General features: G+C 48.1%; 1 protein-coding gene across 3 annotated transcripts in view; it reads right to left on the reverse strand.

Moving 5' to 3' along the window:
* Positions 1 to 946: 946 nt before the first annotated feature.
* The window catches only part of LOC123078367 (bifunctional 3-dehydroquinate dehydratase/shikimate dehydrogenase, chloroplastic), a 35,137-nt gene continuing 16,507 nt past the window's right edge, over positions 947 to 19,576 (reverse strand). For all 3 annotated transcript variants that reach the window (XM_044500853.1, XM_044500851.1, XM_044500850.1), the window contains one exon: positions 947 to 1,338. In XM_044500853.1, coding sequence (XP_044356788.1) covers positions 1,334 to 1,338 — 5 coding nt within the window. In that variant the 3' untranslated portion in view covers positions 947 to 1,333. The remainder of the gene's footprint in view (positions 1,339 to 19,576) is intronic.

The raw sequence follows: 19,576 nt of genomic DNA on the forward strand, positions 1-19,576 counted from the left end.
ACACACACACTTCACGTAGTAGACCATCCCCATCCTCTTGCTAGGGTTATCAAAGTGATAGCTCAGATTAGAAAGAGACCTTTGCTCATCTACCTCTCTCCCATGGAGATCAAGGCCTCCATGTGAGAAGACCCCCTAGCAAGACCCCATCTAGGGAAGATCCATCTTGGATTCAAGACCTCATCTCCTTTATAGGATTTTGGATGAACTCTACCTTGTATCTTTGTTCCCTTTGTTGTTCATGTATCTTTGTGGATCTTGTGTGAATGTGTGATTTGACTTGTTCTTGAATGTTTCTCTTTTGATTTCTCCACGTTCTTCCCTATGTTCATTGTGTCGTGAAAGATCACTACCTAGGGCTTTGGCCCTACATCAATTTTGCAGATGCCTCTTGGCGATGTCCATCACTCCATGACCCTACAGGGATGTGAATATACATTGCAATGAGCAGGATGATCAGAGGATCCACTTCATGCTTATGGCTTCCCGCAATACATGAGCTCCCCTCCTACAGCTGAAGCCAAAGCTAACTTGCAGTAGAAAAGCACACATCCAACAATGCTAATTGATCCATGGACAACCAAACTCTTGCCCATGGAACAATTTCAAGGAACATTTGCTCCAAGCCACTGGGAAATCAGAGCTACAACCTCTTCCAGGTTTCCAGAAATGAATCCATGAAGATCTTCCTTATCAAAAGGAATCTCAATGGAGTGCCCGCAACCGTGCTAAAGATTCTCCCTGGAAGCTCCCAAATATAGCGACGGCATACATCAAATGAAAATGAGTCATTGGTGGTGAATATTCTACTATTTGGAAATATTGACGGTTAATCCATCTTGAATAAAAAATGAAAAAAAATCCATAGTACTAGTAAATTAAACTCTGAAAATAGACTGTTCATACCTTTGTCAATGCATATACAACCGAGCTGGAAGGAGGAGGATGACGTAAAAAGAAGGCACGAGCTCAAAATCACTTGAATTGACCAAGCAAGTGGACATGTACAGTTCTCACACTAGTAACATGCAACCACCGCATGTAAAACAAAAAGCATGCAACCACCGAATCATAGTTATGACATTTCCTTTTTGTCAATATGATTTGATTTGAACCTGAATTCTCTTTATTCGTGTGACCCTTTTTACTACTTATACGTTGATAACAAGACGAATGCAACACTTTTTTTAGATCTCTATATCAGGTGACAAGTAGGTGATACTTGACATTACAATAAGCCCCCACAGTGGAAAAATGGGTAGGCGTCAAAATTTGATATCCACTCATCTTGAAGAATCTTTGGGCTAATTTGTCCAAGCCAGTTATTTCACCATCAGCCTGAAAGCAAAAACAAACAGTAGTTACATCTTGAGCAATCCATAGAAAATATACAACTACAATACTAGCTTGTCAATATCTGTTATCCACTCAACTTGAAGAATCTTTTGGATAATTTGTCCAAGCCAGTTATTTTTGTTAGAGTAATCATATCCTATATACCTAAGAGATTCTGTTAACTTATTTATCTAATATGCCACCTCACCATACAACTATGAATGGGATAAGGCCCATCACAACATTCAACCATGCATGGGAAAATGTTTTCCATTCAATTATTCTACTTATATTAAATAAATATTGTTACAACTATACATAATAAAATATAAGTTGTGTACTTTAATTTTGGTTTTCATGTTATCAACCCAAATTTTCATCAACCAATTCCTGCAGCAACGCACGGGGCATCCTCTATTATATATATAGTCGTGTACACTTTGTATATTTCCCGTTTATAAGGGAACTCAAACATAGAGCTTTGCCAATGTATCTCTCCTTGTGGGAACTCTCCTAGTGGAGATTAAAGCCTCCTCTTGAAGGGACTTCATGGGAGTACAAGACCTCCCGAGGGAGAACTCCGTGGAGTACAAGGCCAGCACAAACCCTCCTTGTATTAGGATTTGGGGAAGAACTCTATCTTGCTCCCTCCGTCTCTTATGGATGGCTGGGATCAAGGAATTATCCATGTGTATCTTGCGTTGCCACTTGTGTGTTGATTTGTGCTTGTTTCCCTTGTGTTTATCTCCTCTTTCTCTCGTGTTCTTCATGTTTTCCCTCAAATCCAACTCCAAGTCGTGAAGACCAGGCCACCCCTACGGGTTGCCCCGTATCAACACCCGGAGATACCCCTAGACACTCCGGCCCCAAGCCAAGAGCGCCCGGAGAAACAGCCAAAGCCTTCGGGCCATGTGCCTTCACCGAGCCTCTAGGAGACAGCTGGAGCTTCCGAGCTAACCACCCCGTACACTCCAGACCAGACAGTCACCCTGAGACTCCGGGTAACTGCCTGTGTGCAGCTTTTAGGCACTTCCCTCCTTCCCCCTTCGTGGGATCTGTTAGAGTTAATTAATTGTGTTAACCTTGGGGTAAATCTCCCCTTGTAACTGCCAGGCGGTTAGCACCATCGCATCTGTGTGGAACGGACACATCCTCTGGTCGCGTCCCCCAAACTTGTATATAAGCATCACTATCAATGAAAGAGATAGAGACTTCTACTCATTTTACTTTGATTCACAACACGTTATCAGCACGCTCTTCCCTGAGCGACTCGGCCAAGAGGAAAGAACTGGAAACGGCACAGCCCTCGACCGGCGAAGCCACAGCCCGCCGCTGCGCCTGGGCGATCCTCGACGCCAAGTGAAGAGGGCCTCGTTCACGCACAGGCCCTTTGCGGCCAGCGGCGGTTACCAATGGAGAAGAGTATCCAGCAGAGAAGGGATGGCGCATGGAACCGCTTCCGGCGAAACCCCCACTGCTGGGCTTCCTTCCGAAGATTGCCGATCATGGCCAGATCGCTGGAGAAATCAGCCGCCCACTGCAGAGATGCACCGCCGTTCAAGAGATCGATCAGGAGAAAGCAAATTTCTTGTCTTTTGTGATTAACATCAATGATCTAACTATTGATTTGATTGTTTTCTCTGCTTGGTTTACGCTATGCACTCACGTGAGTTACTTCCATCAAGTGCATACAGAAAGAGCAAATCGAAGAAAGAAAATCATAGGTGTTCGGCCAAAATCAGAAGAAACAGGGCGTCAACCCAGCCGCCGTCGACTCTATTCCTGAATCGACAACAGAATAAGTGGGCGTTGGCATCCATTGATTCAAAGATCATCAAGGCCAGAAGATCAATCAACAGACTGATGCAAAAAGCCACCACATGAGAAGAAAAAAGGTTCTTCACCGTGTTTTTCCACTCTGTAGAAAGCATTAGCATCAGCAACGGTGCCGTATCATCGGCCCCTGGCACTGGCGTACGACGCAACCGCGCCATACAGCCGGCAGCCCCAGGCCGCGCGCGTGGCCACCTGCGCCCCGCCCGTGGCCGCGCTCCCGCGCTCCGTCCATCACCGTGGCCGCCCTCGCGCGCGCCCGCCCGCGAGACTGACGACAGCCCTCTTGCACGGCTCCCCACGGCGTGGAGTTCAGCCTCGTCGCAAAGCACTGCGGTGGTCGAGCCCTCGGCTCCCATCGGCGAGGCGCCTATCGGCATCCGATGGCTGAAGCTCCGCACTCGTCTGCGCCATCCGACGCACGCGCAACGAGCAAAAGGTGCGGCCGTTCCTCCCGGCACACCCCGCGCCTGGCCCTCGGCCTTGCCCCTACGAGCGCAGGGGACCACGGCCACGGCCGCGCCCGCTCACAGAGAGGCGCGCAGCCCGCGAAGTGGTGGCCATGGCACGACCTCAGCTCTGCAGGGAGGCAGCGCCCTCCGGCGCAACACCCCCGGCAGAGGAGGCGACTCCCGGCGCGGAGCATGGTTGAGGCACCACCGTGGCCTCCAACGCGGAGGCACGACAAGGCTCTCACCCTGCGAGCCCCTTCTGAGCTGCTCCAGTAGTGCCGCGGGCGTCAACACCGACACCGTCACATCGCGCCACGCCTGCCGACCCCGGCGCCGGCAACTCCTCAGCCTTCGCCGCGCTCGGGCGCTCGCCGCCATCTCATGGCCCTTGGCGTCCCGTTGGCGAGCTCGCCGTCGAGCGGCCGCTCCGGCACATGGAGCCCCGCGGCGCTCGGCCTCACGAACGGTGCCGCAAACGGCGTGGCTTCCAGCCATGACCTCATTGGTGGTTCATCTCCCGAGGAAGACGATGGAGCACTTGGTCCCTCCACCCGTCGCCGGTGAACGCCGTGGCAGCGTGGCTGGAGGTGGCACCGGCCGGCCATGGAAGTCTCTGCCTGTTAGTCTGGTAAGGATGGGGATTGAGTAATTGGGAATTTATTTCCCTGTCTCTCTCCTTATCTGTAATCGATTGACCAGGCCGTGGACTGCCGCACATACGTGTAGTACTACGTGGCTTAACTGCATGCGGTTGAGTCATTAGGACTCCCGTACTAGTATTTGCTTAATTGCTTTACTAGTTGAGCCATCAGTACTCCTGTACTAGTATTTGCTTAATTGCTTTACTAGTTTACTCTTTCTTTTCAGAAAAATAGTTCTAACAACAACTTTTAACAGTGATTTTTTTTTTGAGGATCAATGCCGCTTTATTAATAATTAACCGTAGCTAGGGATCTCATCAGAGAGAACCTGGATAATAGACTCCGGTGGACCAGACCACCAAACATTACAAACTTCATCACCTAATCCTATTTTGGCTAATTTATCCGCGGCACCATTCGCTTCTCGCTTCGTCCATGTAACCTTCACCTGCAGAAACTGGTTAAGCAGCTGCTTAATCTCTTCAACACTCGGCCCCAAGATGGAGAGGTCTTGTTCAGACTTGTTGATCGCCGCTACAACTCCCAGGCAATCCAGCTCGACATGAAGATTCTGCACGTTAGCCTCACTAGCCAGCTGAATAGCCCGCTTACAGGCTGCCACCTCCACCATCTCAGCACTGGAGGCTCGATCGACGAAAGAGCAAGCGGCAGCCCGAAAGCCACCATTATGATCTCTGAGCACTACCCCCGCACCTCCCTTTCCTCTGTCCTTGGAGAACACTCCGTCAGCATTGGCTTTGATCCATCCCTCCTCCGGCGCCTCCCATTTTCTTCTCGCACCCGGCTCCCGGACCGTCGAGGGTTTGTCATGGACGTTTCGCCATTCTTCAGTCAACCGCACCACCCGCTCCAATATTTCATGCGGTTCTTCTATCCGTTTTCCATCCCGGGCTTCATTGCGAGCTAGCCACAGCGCATAGACCGATTGGACCATCATCGACCTTTCTTCCTCTCCTGCTTGCTGGAACCACTCCAGGAGCCATCTTGCAACTGCATTCTGGGAACCAAGCTGACACGGTGGGATCGCCACCGCAATTCCCTTCTCCGAACGCAGTTTTTTCCAGTAAAGCACCGAATGGGGACAACCCCAAAATCTATGATAGATCGTCTCTTCTCGACCACATGCCGTGCAAAAAACTCCCGCCTTGATCTTCCGCCTCTGCAGTTCATGCCCGACGACTAAGCCATTGCGAAGCAGACGCCACATGTGGATCTTCTCTTTCCCCGGGGCCGAAGTGTCCCACATCGCCATCCAGCTCTTGTGCTGGATCACAGATGACGATGACTCCTGTCTTCCCGTTCGCGCTCGGTTCATTGATACCCGCGGGTGATATGCCGAGCGAACCATGAAATAACCATCTTTAGTGAAGTTCCAAGCCAAGTGATCATCCGCACCCGGTCCTCCAACAACAATCTGCTTGATGTCTTCAGCGTCCTCCTGTGAGAACATCCTCTCCAGCAGCTGCACGTTCCATCGCGTACCCCCATGATCTAGCAAGTGGCAAACCTTTGTGACACCCATGACATACTCAGCACCCAGTGGTGATAAGCTGCCGTTTCTCGGTATCCACTGATCATGGTGGATGTTAATCTTGGTGCCATCTCCCACTCGCCACACTAGACCTGCTCTAAGAAGATCTCTCCCATGAAGAATACTTCTGAACGTGTATGATCCACCATCAGGGCATGTTGCATTCATAATGTCGCCATCTTTGAAGTATCTGGCCTTCAAGACACGCGCACAGAGCGAGGAGGGAACCCGCAAGATCCTCCACGCCTGCTTGGCCAATAACGCCTGGTTAAACGCCTCAGCGTCCCTAAACCCCATGCCTCCTTCCTTCTTTGCAGCACACATTTTATCCAAGGCAATCCAATGCACTTTGCGCTCACCATTCACTGCCCCCCACCAGAATTTCGACGAGATAGATGTCAGGTTCCGGCACATCTTCTTTGTGAGGAGAAAACAGCTCATAGTAAATGCAGGAGTAGCTTGAAGCCCAGATTTCACAAGAACTTCCCTTGCTTTTTTCGAGAGGCCTTGCCCCTTCCAACCCGTAACCTTCTTTTTTGAACTTTCAACCACATATTGGAAAGATCCATCCTTAGCCCTCCCCACCACCGTTGGGAGACCCAAATACCTCTCACTCAAAGCCTCTGTCTCAATCCCGATCGTTGCCTTGAGGGCAGCTTTTTGATCCTGCTGACACCCCTTCCCAAAGAAAATGGAGGATTTATGTAAGTTTACCTTCTGTCCTGACGCTTGTTCATATGTGCCCAAGATGTCCTTCAGAGCTAGAAAGTTGTCAACACATCCTTGAAGGAAGATAATACTGTCATCAGCGAACAAAAGATGAGTCACTTGGGGGCCAGTGCTCCCAAAAGACACACCTTTTATAAGATTATCCTCTTGGGCCTTTTTCAATAAAACAGAAAAGCCTTCCACGCAAAACAGAAATAAATATGGGGACAAAGGGTCTCCTTGCCGTAATCCTCGGGATGGGGTAAACATTCTGGACAGCCCACCATTTAGCTTGACAACAAAATTTGCCGACGTTACACACCTCATGATCATGGAGACCCATGCATTGTCAAACCCAAACCTGAGGAGCATTTGCTCAAGGAACACCCATTCCACTCTATCGTAGGCTTTCATCATATCCAGCTTGACTGCACAAAGTGGTTTCTTCCTCTTCCTCTTTCTTATGGCATGCACACACTCAGCCGGCCCGGGACAAAAGCACTTTGTTCCTCCGAGATAAGTATTGGCAGAATAGCTTTTAACCTGTTAGCTAGCACCTTAGAGGCAATTTTATACAAAACATTACAGAGACTAATTGGGCGAAATTGCGAAAGCAACTCCGGTGAGTTAACTTTCGGGATCATAACAATCATTGTCGCATTAAAAGCCTCCGGAGCTGCTACTCCAGCAAGAAAATCACGGACCACTGTGCACATGTCTTCCTTTACAAGCGACCAGTGTCGCTGATAAAAGAGGGCTGGCAGCCCATCAGGGCCCGGAGCCTTTGTTGGGCCCATCTGGAACAGCGCATACTCAATCTCCTCATCAGTGACCGGTGTCACAAGTCTCTGGTTCATATTCAAATAATGCTAGGAATATTCTGGAGTAATGCTTGGGCACCCACCGATCCCTCAGATGTAAACAACACTTCATAGAACTTTGCTGCCATCTCTCTCATCTCCTCATCCACCATGCACTTTGACCCATCTTCTCGAAGCAGCGCTCGAACTGTATTTTTCCGCTTCCTATGCGAGGCTCTTCCCTGAAAATACTTCGTATTCATATCGCCCGCCGCTAGCCAGTCCACTCGCGACCGCTGTCGTTGCATCACTTCTTCCCGCGCATATACCTCTCGCAGCTGTTCTTCTATCTCTCTTACTTCTGATTGGTAGCCTGTCCGTAGAGCTCTGAACTTTGCATCATTTAACTGAACTTGCAGCTGCTTTATTTGGTTTCGTATCGATCCAAAAACTACTCTTCCCCACTCTTGCATACCTTTTGAAAGCGTAGACAGCCTGCTGCACGTAGCAGAAATACCCACCCCTCCTGTGTCCGCTGCACTCCACTTTTCAGCGACCATTGGCTCGTACAGCTCATGCCTTGTCCACGCCTCCTCGTACCTGAACTGCCTGGGGCCTCGATCACCCCGCTCTGGAGCAGTCTCCAGAACCTTGGCCACCTGCGCACAATGATCCGATTCCTCCGTGATTATATGTTGGACATGTGTATCCGGAAACATTGCCATAAACTCATTATTGCATGTACCTCGGTCCAGTCTAACTTGGATATTCTCATTTCCTTGTCTTCTGTTATCCCACGTATAGGGATACCCGGAGAAGCCAAGATCAGCTAGGCCGCAGTCGGCCAAGCAGTCACGAAAGTCTTCCATTTGGATGAAACTCCTCGGGTTACCACCTCGTTGCTCAGTTTGTAGTAAAGCCTCATTAAAATCACCAAGACACAGCCATGGTAACTCATCTTGTCTTCTCAGGTATCGGAGAGCATCCCACGATTTCTTCCTATGCTCAACATCGGGCTCACCGTAGAATCCAGTGATCCTACAGGTTTTACCTTCCCAAACTACTTCCGCATCCAAAAAATATTGACACCAAGGTCTAACAGTGACTTGAAGATGCTCCCTCCACCACATCGCTAAACCCCCACTCAAACCTTGACAGTCAACCGCCACACCACTTCGGAAACCCAAACTCCACTTCAACTTCTCCATAGCCCTCGCCTTCTTCTTCGTCTCGCTTAAGAACACCACCGCTGGGTTCTAGGACCTAATCAGGTCTTGGAGTTCGCCCACTGTCGAGTCCAACCCCAGTCCTCGACAGTTCCAGGCCAAGATGTTCATTGGGACCGGCGGCCCTGCCTCGCAGGGTCCGCCGATGCATCATGCTGCTCAGAGATACGGTCAAACACGGAAGACGTTTTTTGCCTTGTGTTGCGAATGAAAGTATCATTACCAACTTGCCTCACCGAATCCCCCTTTACCACCCAGTGTTGCTTCGGCCTTCGCTTCCTATCCACATTGTCATCATGAATCGGGCTCCTTGCTGACCTGTGTTCATCATGCTCCGGCCTCGGCTTCCTCACATAGTAGCCCCTCCTCCTTTCCTTCTCTCTGGTGTGGCTGGAGCTGCCTCCCCCATAATGCTCTCTGGACGCATATGCTTTGTACTGCGACCTTAGCTCAGCCTGCTTGTTCATCTGTCGGTGCCTCAAATCATTGCGCATATTTTGCTCCCTCCTTTGCTCAAGCTCATCCCGCAGGTCCTTGCCCGTCGCCACCTCCGGCCCGTGCCGCTGTTTGTTGGGGCTGGACACTTCACCCTGACCACCATGCTCATTCCCGCCAGTGCGAGAATCAGCAAGTCTATCAAACTCCCTGTTAAGGTTGCGTTTTGTTGGGATATCACGTACAGATCCCATCTTCCTGCTGCCCATATCCCCTTCACTTGATCTAACACTCCCATAGCTACTGGCATTGCTGGCTGGCCCTCTGTAGGATCCTTCCTTCCTCGATCCCGATCTGCCCGGCGAGGCCCGAAGCCATTCGCCCCACTGTTGGTCCGACTCCACCGGGGGGACACAGCCTCCCTCATTGTGTACCAGCCGTCCAGACTCGAAACAAAAGTGCGGGATCTTTTCGTAGGTAAAGTCAAACCAAGTTTGTTCTAAGTCCTCCTCAGCTTTTTTAAGATAGAACCCCCTGACCAACGGCTCATGCACTGATAGTTTTGCTCGGAAACGCAGGTTCGGGCCCTTTGCAAATCCATCTTTCTCAACATCCACACGTACCACTCCACCCAACCAATTCCCAAGCGCTTCACCGAACTCCTTCGAACGCTTATTCAAAGGCAAATCAGCAACCCTAGCCCAAACCTCCACTATATCAAAAACCATCTCAGATGGTCTAGTAACACCATCATAATCCTTAAGCACCACAATATTGAAATCAAACTGCCAAGGTCCGTTATTTAACGTGTGTTTCCAGTCACCTTCGCTCCCAAAATTCACCATGAACATGTTCCTTCCAATTATCTTGAACTTTGCTTCTTTGTGGAGGCCCCAGGCCCTTGGCATCGCCATCTCGAGAGCACGCTGATTCATGAGTCTTGGGGTAAACGCTTTCCCTATGGCCGACCACTTCGCCGGCCTAGCTTGTTCTCGTTCCGGCTCCTTGAAGACAAACCCTGCAGCCTCCTTCTCCGTTAGCACAAGTCCCCCCAAGCGCGCAGTTAGCCCCGCCGCCTCCTCGGAGACTTTGCCATCTACGGGCGACTGCGATGGGTTTCTGCTTTGTGTGCCCAGTGGCGTCTTCTGCGCTGAGCCCATCGCCGCCGTACGCACGCCTGATCGCGGCGTTGTCGCCCCCGTGGGGGCTGTCGTCGTGCCCGTTGCCGCTCGTGGCGTAGTCGCCGCCTTGGGAGCGGTCGCCTCGCTCTGCGACGCCGCCGCCCCGTTCCTCAACCTGTCCGCCATGGCACGTCCACAGCAGAGTCAGATCCACGCCGATCCGCACGTTCGGGGACGCCGCCGCCCCTTCACGCACCACCGGAAGCCTCACCACCTCCGCGGGAAAACCCTAACCCTAGCTCTCGACAGCAATCGCCTCGATCGCCTCTCCGTGTTTTCCTCACGAGGTGGACCCGCGGTTCGCAAAACAGGTGCACCCGAGATGATTGGCACGGTATGTACTTTTAACAGTGATTTTATCCCTGTTTTTAGTCTGTTATATTTCCACATTTGTCACGTGTTGAGATGAGTTACATCTATTTGCAATTGAGATTTTAATCTCTTGCAAAGATAAATTCAGTACCTCCATAGTACTGTTTCCCTGTTGAGTATGATGTATTCCGGGATATTTCTATAATGTGTATATTTCCATGTTAAACACATGTCGAGATTAATACGTCTATTTGCAATTGAGATTTTCAATTTCTTGCAAATACAAGTGCAAAATTTAAAGTGATTTTTTCAAATTGATGCTTGGGATCACAAGGTAGTCATATGGATCTACTGCCTACGCAGATTATCGATGACTACTGATAAAGCCTACATTTTGTCGTTTCGACATTATGATTGATCTCCCACATATTTTCCTAAGTCATGACATAAGGCATTATGAGTGAGTATTTACTGATTTCATCAGATTATACTCCCTAGTGCAGCGAGATCTACTTCATTTTGGAGATTATCTTCAAGGTGTCATGCTTAGCAATTTGAGATTCACATTAATGGTTTCAAGATAACTTCTTGAAATATCCATTAATTTTGCAACATTACCATTATGGTCTTTAATTTACTAATTGTAAATTAATTATCTCTGATAACCGATGACTAGAGAATTTGAGGCATTCGCCCTCAATCGCCACCACTACCCTACCTGTGCATGGACATCATTATCACTCTTGTGCCTCGTGGAATAGTGTGTGCAATCCAAGACCACATGATTAACCTCTGGCCGGAATCACACCGCTAACAAAAAAATATTGCCTTATACATCATAAGGCATTATATCGATTCAGATCTCTGCATCTGGTTATTCTGTATCAGCAATTCCTAGGACACAACAGACCTCAAGGGCAAAGGTTTGAAGCTCATTCAACCTTCAACCCGACATCACCAACAGTGACAGGACCCTATGGGCACGGAGAATATGATGGTTGAATATGACTCAACTAACATGTTTGAAGACTTCGTCTAGTCTCTCAATCTCCTGAGTGGTCATCATAATTTATGTCCATTTACGATGTTCTAATAAGAACATAAGTATTGTTGTCATCATATATTGTATATCACAATATATTGTATCAGCACTTTGATACAAATTCATTTGTATGTATTCTATATATCCGACAATGATTTTCTTGAGAATCTTCATGTCTATATATGGATTTCTACGGGAGTCAATCCGATGAAAAATGATATGTGCCTTGTGGACATATGCACCACAAACTCTATACTCAGGGAAGTCCAATGTTTCCACTCTCATTGAGAGAAAGGAGATATTTTAAAATCGCTAGACGCGATGAGGTATTTGTTGGCTCAACTCGAGTCATGTTTACTATCCCTGTGGGTACTCGAGTAAAGTCGGGATGCTTCATTGCTTCCCGAGTTTAACTCGTGCCCTACTAAGCTATAAAGATATTCGTCAAAATGGTTTCCATAGCGAAACTTATGCTGACAAGAAAGAGAAATACATTCTCTTTACCATATACAACGGATATGGCAAGCACATTCTCTATGTATCATCTGAATTGTACTACACATACTACAAAACCCGTAGCACATGTTGCGCCCAAGATAGTTTTCCAAAATGTCTTGTACATGAAAAAGTTGGCATACGCCTTGGTCATCGAGACATTGGGTTGAAACCGAAACTATTAGCAGTTCCAATAGTTTATGATTATTATGATGCTAAATTCTAACACCATTTGGATTTTATGTGCACTACAAGTGACACAGGGAAGCTAATTTTAAGGCTCACACACCTTAAAGTCTATGCTGAACCACTCAGACTCCTTGAATGCATCAAGTTGAGATAAGTGGCTCTTCCCATCCATTGACTAGACTATTCAGGTATTCCATGGTTCTAAAAGACATATCTACATGATGGTCTTAAGTGTGTGCTTTATTCACACGAAACCATTGGCTCATTATCCTGACATCGATTTCAAGCAAATCAAATGGATAACATTGCAGAATTCTCCTTGAGTGCCTTCTCTATGGCCCTTGGATTGAGTTTAGCAATTTGTCCTAATGTCTAGACTCAAAATGATTTGGTAGAATCCTATATCCAAAGAATTAAGCTCATTGCATTATCTTTACTTTGGAATTGCAACTTACCAACTTTACGTTGGAGTCATGTAGTTTTACACGCTCATGACCAAACTGCATAATATTATTCCCCTCTATCTTTGATGTGGATATCTACCAAATATTTCCTATCTGCGGTAATTCGGTTGCATACCGATATCACCACCCGGCATACATCATTGGCCCCTCAACATATAGTTGGGATCTATGTGAGGAATAACTGTATTTTCGTCAATACCTCAAGCCCCTCGCATGGGGAGTTATTCAAGGCCAGTATGCTAATTCAATGAGGAACATTTCCAGGCATTAGGGGGAGATTTCAAGTACCATAAAGAATGCCAGGAAATTAGTGAAATGTTCAACACATTTCTGCCTCAAATCCACGTACTCAAAGATCTGAACCATGTGTTCAGAAGATTTGCAACACATTGCAAATAACCTGCCAGATTCATTTACTGACTATAAGGGTGTCATACAATCCTACAATCCTGAAAAATATGTCGGAAAGAGTGAAGGTACCAACTAAAACCACTCAACTCCCCGTTCAAAGCAACAGGGGGAGAAGTACGGCAATAGTACATCAGGATTCAGCTTCTCGTAAGTAAGGATATCAAGGCCTGTGAATCAGTAAATGCAAGTCAACTTCACGTTGACAGACACCTAATGGGTAGTATACACCCAGTGGACGGGAAACCTCCACCAACCCAGGTCATAGTGCACAAAATGACCGGGACATCGGAATACCCGACTCAATCGCATTAGGAAATCGCGAGCAGTCACTATGGGTAATGATATTTCCATCAACTATATATTGATATATAGATTCTGGAGAAACATATAACTGGAAGTCTACAATTGTCGACATTCATTTCTCAACTAGATTGAAAAAACCTTTCAAGTGATTCAGATCCAAAGACCATGGTCATGGCAAAGTGTGAACAACACTCAGACTGAACTCAAGCAAAGGGTATAATCTAGGTAGAAATAATCTTGCTCAATAATAGAAGGTATTCATAAGCAATACCTACACCAGTTTTCTTCTGGAAACAGAATTGAGAACAACGAGGTGGTGAAACAAAGAGCAAGTATTGTAGCACAAGGGTTCACGCAGATACCCAACTATTCTTCAGAGGTGGAATCTCATTCTGATAACTTATATCATTGGCACTTCAAAATCATCTATCTCTGCAGTTGATAGATGTAGTGATCACATATCCATGTAGATCACTAGATTCAGATATAGATGGTTCCCGGCGGAACCTCAATTCTGAATCGAAGTACAAAATGCAACATACATTGTGTAAAATCAATAAGTCACCATATGACTTATTATTATCGTCGGTAAGATCTATTTAGACCAAGAGATGATGGAAATGAGATATTGGGACTCAAAGTTCCATAATGCCATTGGATCCACCCAACACAATTGATCGGTACTCAAGAATATCTTTCGATATCTCCAAGGCATCAAACATCTTGTCCTGGTTTTTCAGTTTCACGGAAATGTGAACACCGATATCATTGGATACATTGATCAGATCCCCGCTATATCAGATTGTAAACAAGCTTAGTGTTCCTACTAGGTGTGGTAGTCTTCTCATGAAGAGTCTTCGAAACAGACCTCATGGCTACATCCACCAAGCATTATCTCAACGATAATGTTTCTTGTGTTGCCCGGATGCAAACAGATTGCATAATGAGCAATATCACTATCTTGCATATCTTGCAAGTCAAATCATGCGACCGATTTGTTCACCAGGTCTACCAACTTCTATGTTCCAAAAATATGTTCATAGAATTGGTATATGACGACTTCGGAATATGCAAGAATCAGGGGGAGTATCTTCCTGAATTGTTCCTGTTAAAAGCATCATATTATACTCTTTTTCCCTTAATGAGTTTACTTTATAGGTTCTCATAAAGGTTTTTAGTGAGGTAATATCAACACAAGATCATATGTCGTACTTTCTGTTTTCCCCACCGGGGTTTTTAGGAAAGTATATAAGACATATTTATTGTCCTCTAAATTCTATGAGTTTCTCATATTGAGTTAAAAGAGACAATAACCATTATATGTTGCATCATTTTCTCCTTATTTTCCCACCGGGTTTGAAGGAGTTTTAGCAACATATCAAACACTATACTCCTCACGTTTTTTTCCCATAAGGTTTTTGGAGGAGACTCTTCAAGATGATGATGCTATATGAACAAGTGTAGATTAGGGGGAGTGTTAGAGTTAATTAATTGTGTTAACCTTGGGGTAAATCTCCCCTTGTAACTGCCAGGCGGTTAGCACCATCGCATCTGTCTGGAACGAACACATCCTCTGGTCGCGTCTGTTAGGAATAAGCAACTTGTATTCCCATGAGGCCATAGGCCGATATATATACATGTACAGGTGTGGTACATATGCAGAACTCATGGTGGAGGAACAACACTGAGTTTGGAGAGATAAAAGCCATGTTGTGCTCTAGTCTGGGCCTTCGTCAGGAAATCCGCCAACTGTAACTCGGAAGGCACATACTGAAGAGCAATGACCTGATCCTGCACAGCAGCGCGCACATAGAAAGCATCAACACCAATATGCTTGGTGAGCTCATGCTTCACAGGATCGCGCGCAATGCTAATAGCACCTGTACTGTCAGATAATAGCATAGTCGGTGTAGTGACAGAAACACCAAAATCCTGAAGTAACCACCGTAACCAAGTCACCTCTGCCGTCAAAAGAGCCATAGCTCGCAACTCAGCCTCAGCACTCGAACGGGAAACTGCAATCTGTTTCTTCGTCTTCCAGGCAATGAGAGAACCGCCAAGAAAAACACAGTAAGCAGAAAGCGAACGGCGATCAGAAGGATCACTAGCCCACGTAGCATCCGCATAGGCCTGAAGCTGTAAAGAACTGGAGCTAGGAAAGAAGAGACGGTGAGAGATCGTGCCCCGAAGATATCGGAGAACACGAAGGAGATGACTATAATGAACCGATGTGGGAGCAGAGACAAACTGACTCAGAATATGAACCGGATAAGAGATGTCCGGACGAGTGACAGCTAGATAGACTAGACTGCCAACGAGATGACGATAACGCGTCGGGTCAGGGAGAGGATCACCATCAGTAGCACGGAGGTGAACATTGAGCTCCATAGGAGTCTCAACAGTGCGCTCGTCGGAAAGAGCAGCACGAGCAAGAAGATCCTGGATATACTTTTCCTGGGATATAAAAAAGCCATCAGAGGTAGAAGAGACTTCAATCCCAAGAAAGTAGCGAAGAGGTCCAAGATCAGACATAAGAAACTGCTCACTAAGACGAGCCTTTACAAAGGCAATATACTCGGGGTCATCCCCAGTGATGACCATATCATCAACATAGAGAAGAAGAAGAGTCCGACCACGAGGAGAAAGGTGAATAAACAATGCGGGATCATGAGCACTTACTGAAAAACCAGCAGTAGTGACCACAGAAGCAAAACGCTCAAACCAGGCGCGAGGGGCTTGCTTAAGGCCATAGAGAAAGCGACGAAGACGACACACCATGCCATCAGGAACAGAATACCCAGGTGGTGGCTGCATGTACACCTCCTCACGCAGCTCACCATTAAGAAAGGCATTCTTAACATCAAGCTGAGATATAGACCAGTGGCGTGCAGAGGCAACAGCAAGAAGTGTACAAATAGTGGTCATATGGGCCACAGGAGCAAAAGTCTCGTCATAATCACGACCATGCTCCTGCTGAAAACCACGAGCCACGAGACGAGCTTTGTGACGCTCAAGAGAACCATCGGAGCGAGTCTTAACCTTGTAGACCCACTTACAAGTGATGGGACGGACTCCGGGAGGAAGAGAAACAAGATCCCAGGTACCAGTGCGTTCAAGAGCAGCAATCTCCTCTGCCATCGCAAACTGCCATTCAGGATGAACAACAGCCTGACGGTAAGAAGTCGGCTCAAGAACAGCAGCACCAGCGGTGGGAAATCCAAAGCGATCAATAGGCGGACGAGGACGAGAACGCAAGCCATAAGTAGGCTGAGAGGAAGAGGACGACTCATCCAAGGAAGCATCCACAGGTCGTGAACGACGAGTGTAATGCTGAGGAAGAGATGGAACAAGAGAAGGAGGAATCACCAAGGTAGAATCAGGGGGTGGCTACGAAGAAGGCACCGGAGATGAAGGTGTAGAATTCGGTGACATGCTAGGTGAGGAGACCGGGGAAGATGGTGGCGGCGAATCGACGAGGGGTGGAGAAGCAGAGGGAGTGGAACAAATAGGCACAGGCGCGACGGGAGTGATAGGGGAGTCAGGAAAAGTGAGGAAAGAGATATCCTCCACTGAAAAAAACGAGGAAGATGGGCGTGGGTAAAAAGGACGAGACTCATCAAAAGTCACGTCTCGAGAGATACGCATCCGACGACCGACAGGATCCCAACAACGATAGCCCTTATGCTCATCACTGTAGCCTAAGAAGACACACTCAACAGACTGAGCAGTCAGTTTGGTGCGTTCGCGAGGGGCAAGAAGAACATAGCAAACACAACCAAACAAGCGAAGCATCGAATAATCGGGAGAACGATCAAACAGACGCTCAAAAGGAACACCACCCTGCAAAGCAGCAGATGGCTGAAGGTTGATGAGATAGACGGAAGTGGAGATAGCCTCGGCCCAAAAATGAGGCGGAAGAGAGGCGGCGATCATCATGGCACGAGCCGTCTCAAGAAGGTGACGATGCTTGCGCTCAGACACGCCATTCTGAGCATGAGCACCAGGACAAGAGAACTGGGCAAGAGTACCCTGCTCAGCAAGGACACCACGCAACATCTTAGAGATATACTCACCAGCGGAGTCAGCACGAAAAACACGAATGGGTGAAGAGAACTGAGTATGAACCATGGCAGCAAAACGCTTATAATAGACAACACCTCACTACGTGAAGTCATGAAATAAAGCCATGTGTAACGAGAAAAATCATCGACGAAAATAATATAGTATTTATGACCACCTTTCGAAGCGAAAGGAGCCGGACCCCATACATCAGAATGGACTAAATCGAAAGGACGCTTAGACACTGACTCACTATGGGAATATGGTAACTGAATCTGCTTGCCAAGACGACAACCCTGACACTCTAAAGAGACATCTCCTGAGACAGACCCCAGAAGACCTCGACGAACTAAAGACGATAACCGAGAACCACACAGATGACCAAGTCGATGATGCCACTGCTTGAAGGAACCAGTAACAGAGGCGACAGCAGCGGAGGGACTGGCGATGGTGGTGGCAGCGGAAGGAACATGAAGCCAGTCCAACTCCCAAAGACCCTGAGAATCACGGCGGCGAGGGCCAGCCCCAACCAGAGTGTGCGTGCGACGATCCTGGACAGAACAAGAGTCAACATCAAGGATGACACGACAACCAGAATCAGTAAGTTGACCGGCAGAAAACAGATTCATGGTAAGTCGAGGAACATGAGCAACATCAGGAACAGAATAAGGAGTGGAAAGATGGCCTCTACTAGCAACAGAAAGTGGAGTACCATCAGCAGTGAAGACATGAACAGGAGAATCCAGCGAGCGAAGAGAGGACAAAGCGGAAGAATGAGAAGACATATGAAAAGAAGCTCCAGAGTCCAGAACCCATGGGAATGTACCTGACTGTGTAGAGGGCGGGTGCTCAGTGCGGGAAGCATCAGTCACAGAACCAACAGTACCCGTCGAGGAAGAACCTGAAGCCGCGAGCAGACGCTTAAGTCTCAGAATATCCTGTTCAGTCAAAGCAATGGCTGAAGCTGGCGAGGGAGATGACGAAGTCCCTGAGGAGGAGGATCGCGCCTTGCGCAGGTGTTTCCGCTTGGTGTAGCACTGGGACTCAATATGACCATCATTGTTGCAGTAGTCATAATGTGAACGGGGGCGACCTGAGCCTCCAGAAGGAGTGGGCAAGAGCGGCGGAGCACTCGAGCGAGAATGGGGCAGTGCAGCCGGCGGAGTGGAAGAAACCCGAGTAGCGAGCACAGAGGGAACCTCCAGCAAACCAGCACCACGTAGGCGGGTCTCCTCAGCACGAATCTCTGAAAGCGCCTCCATGAGAGAAATACGGCCACGAGCAAGCAACTGAGCACGCCGGGGCTCAAACTCCTTACGGAGCCGAGACAGGAACTCGTAGACGCGATGAAACTCCAAATCGGCCTGGACAGCCTGGCAGCAGGGGCAAGTACGACAACCAGCACTGCGGAGAGAATCAAGCTGGCGCCAGATAGCAGAACTCTGTGCATAAAAGTCATCAACAGTAGAGTCACCCTGCTGAAGAGCATGCTCCTGACGAACCACAGAAAGGTATAAGGCATCACCAGAGGGCTCGTAGCGCTGACGAAGACAGGTCCACATCTGGAAGACAGTAGGAAGACCCAGAAACTCAGAAGCAAACTGAGGCAGAACACTAGCAGTGAGAACAGCTGCAGCACGAGCATCATCATCAAGCCACTGGGTGTAAACAGACAAAGCACCATGATACGTCTGAAGAGCCTCCTCATAAGCCAAAGCCCTCTCATCATAGGCACGATCAGCAGCCTCATCAGCAATCTTAGCCGCATCCTTGGCGGCCTGAGTAGCGTCCGGAGGAAGAACCAGTGGAGTCGGCGGAGTAGGGGCCACCGGAGGGACCGGACGTGGCGGACAGCAGACCTCGCCAGAAAGAACACCCCACAGACGAATGCCACGCATGTGAATGCGCATGAAGCCAGCGAACTCGGTGTAGTTGGTACCATCGAAGATCACCGGACAGCGAGGGACAGCAACGTAGCCTGATGCAGCAGACATGTTTTTTTTTGGCAAAGATCCGAAAATAGCAGAGGCCGGACGAGGACGGCGGCTGGGAGCGAGATCCGGCGCAGCAGACCTCAGACGACAGCAGTAGACGATCGGGAGGAGAGGGACCTGGCAATCCACACAGCAGGAGGACAA

This window comes from Triticum aestivum, chromosome 3D, assembly GCF_018294505.1.
Source record: "Triticum aestivum cultivar Chinese Spring chromosome 3D, IWGSC CS RefSeq v2.1, whole genome shotgun sequence".
Classification (NCBI taxonomy): domain Eukaryota; kingdom Viridiplantae; phylum Streptophyta; class Magnoliopsida; order Poales; family Poaceae; genus Triticum; species Triticum aestivum.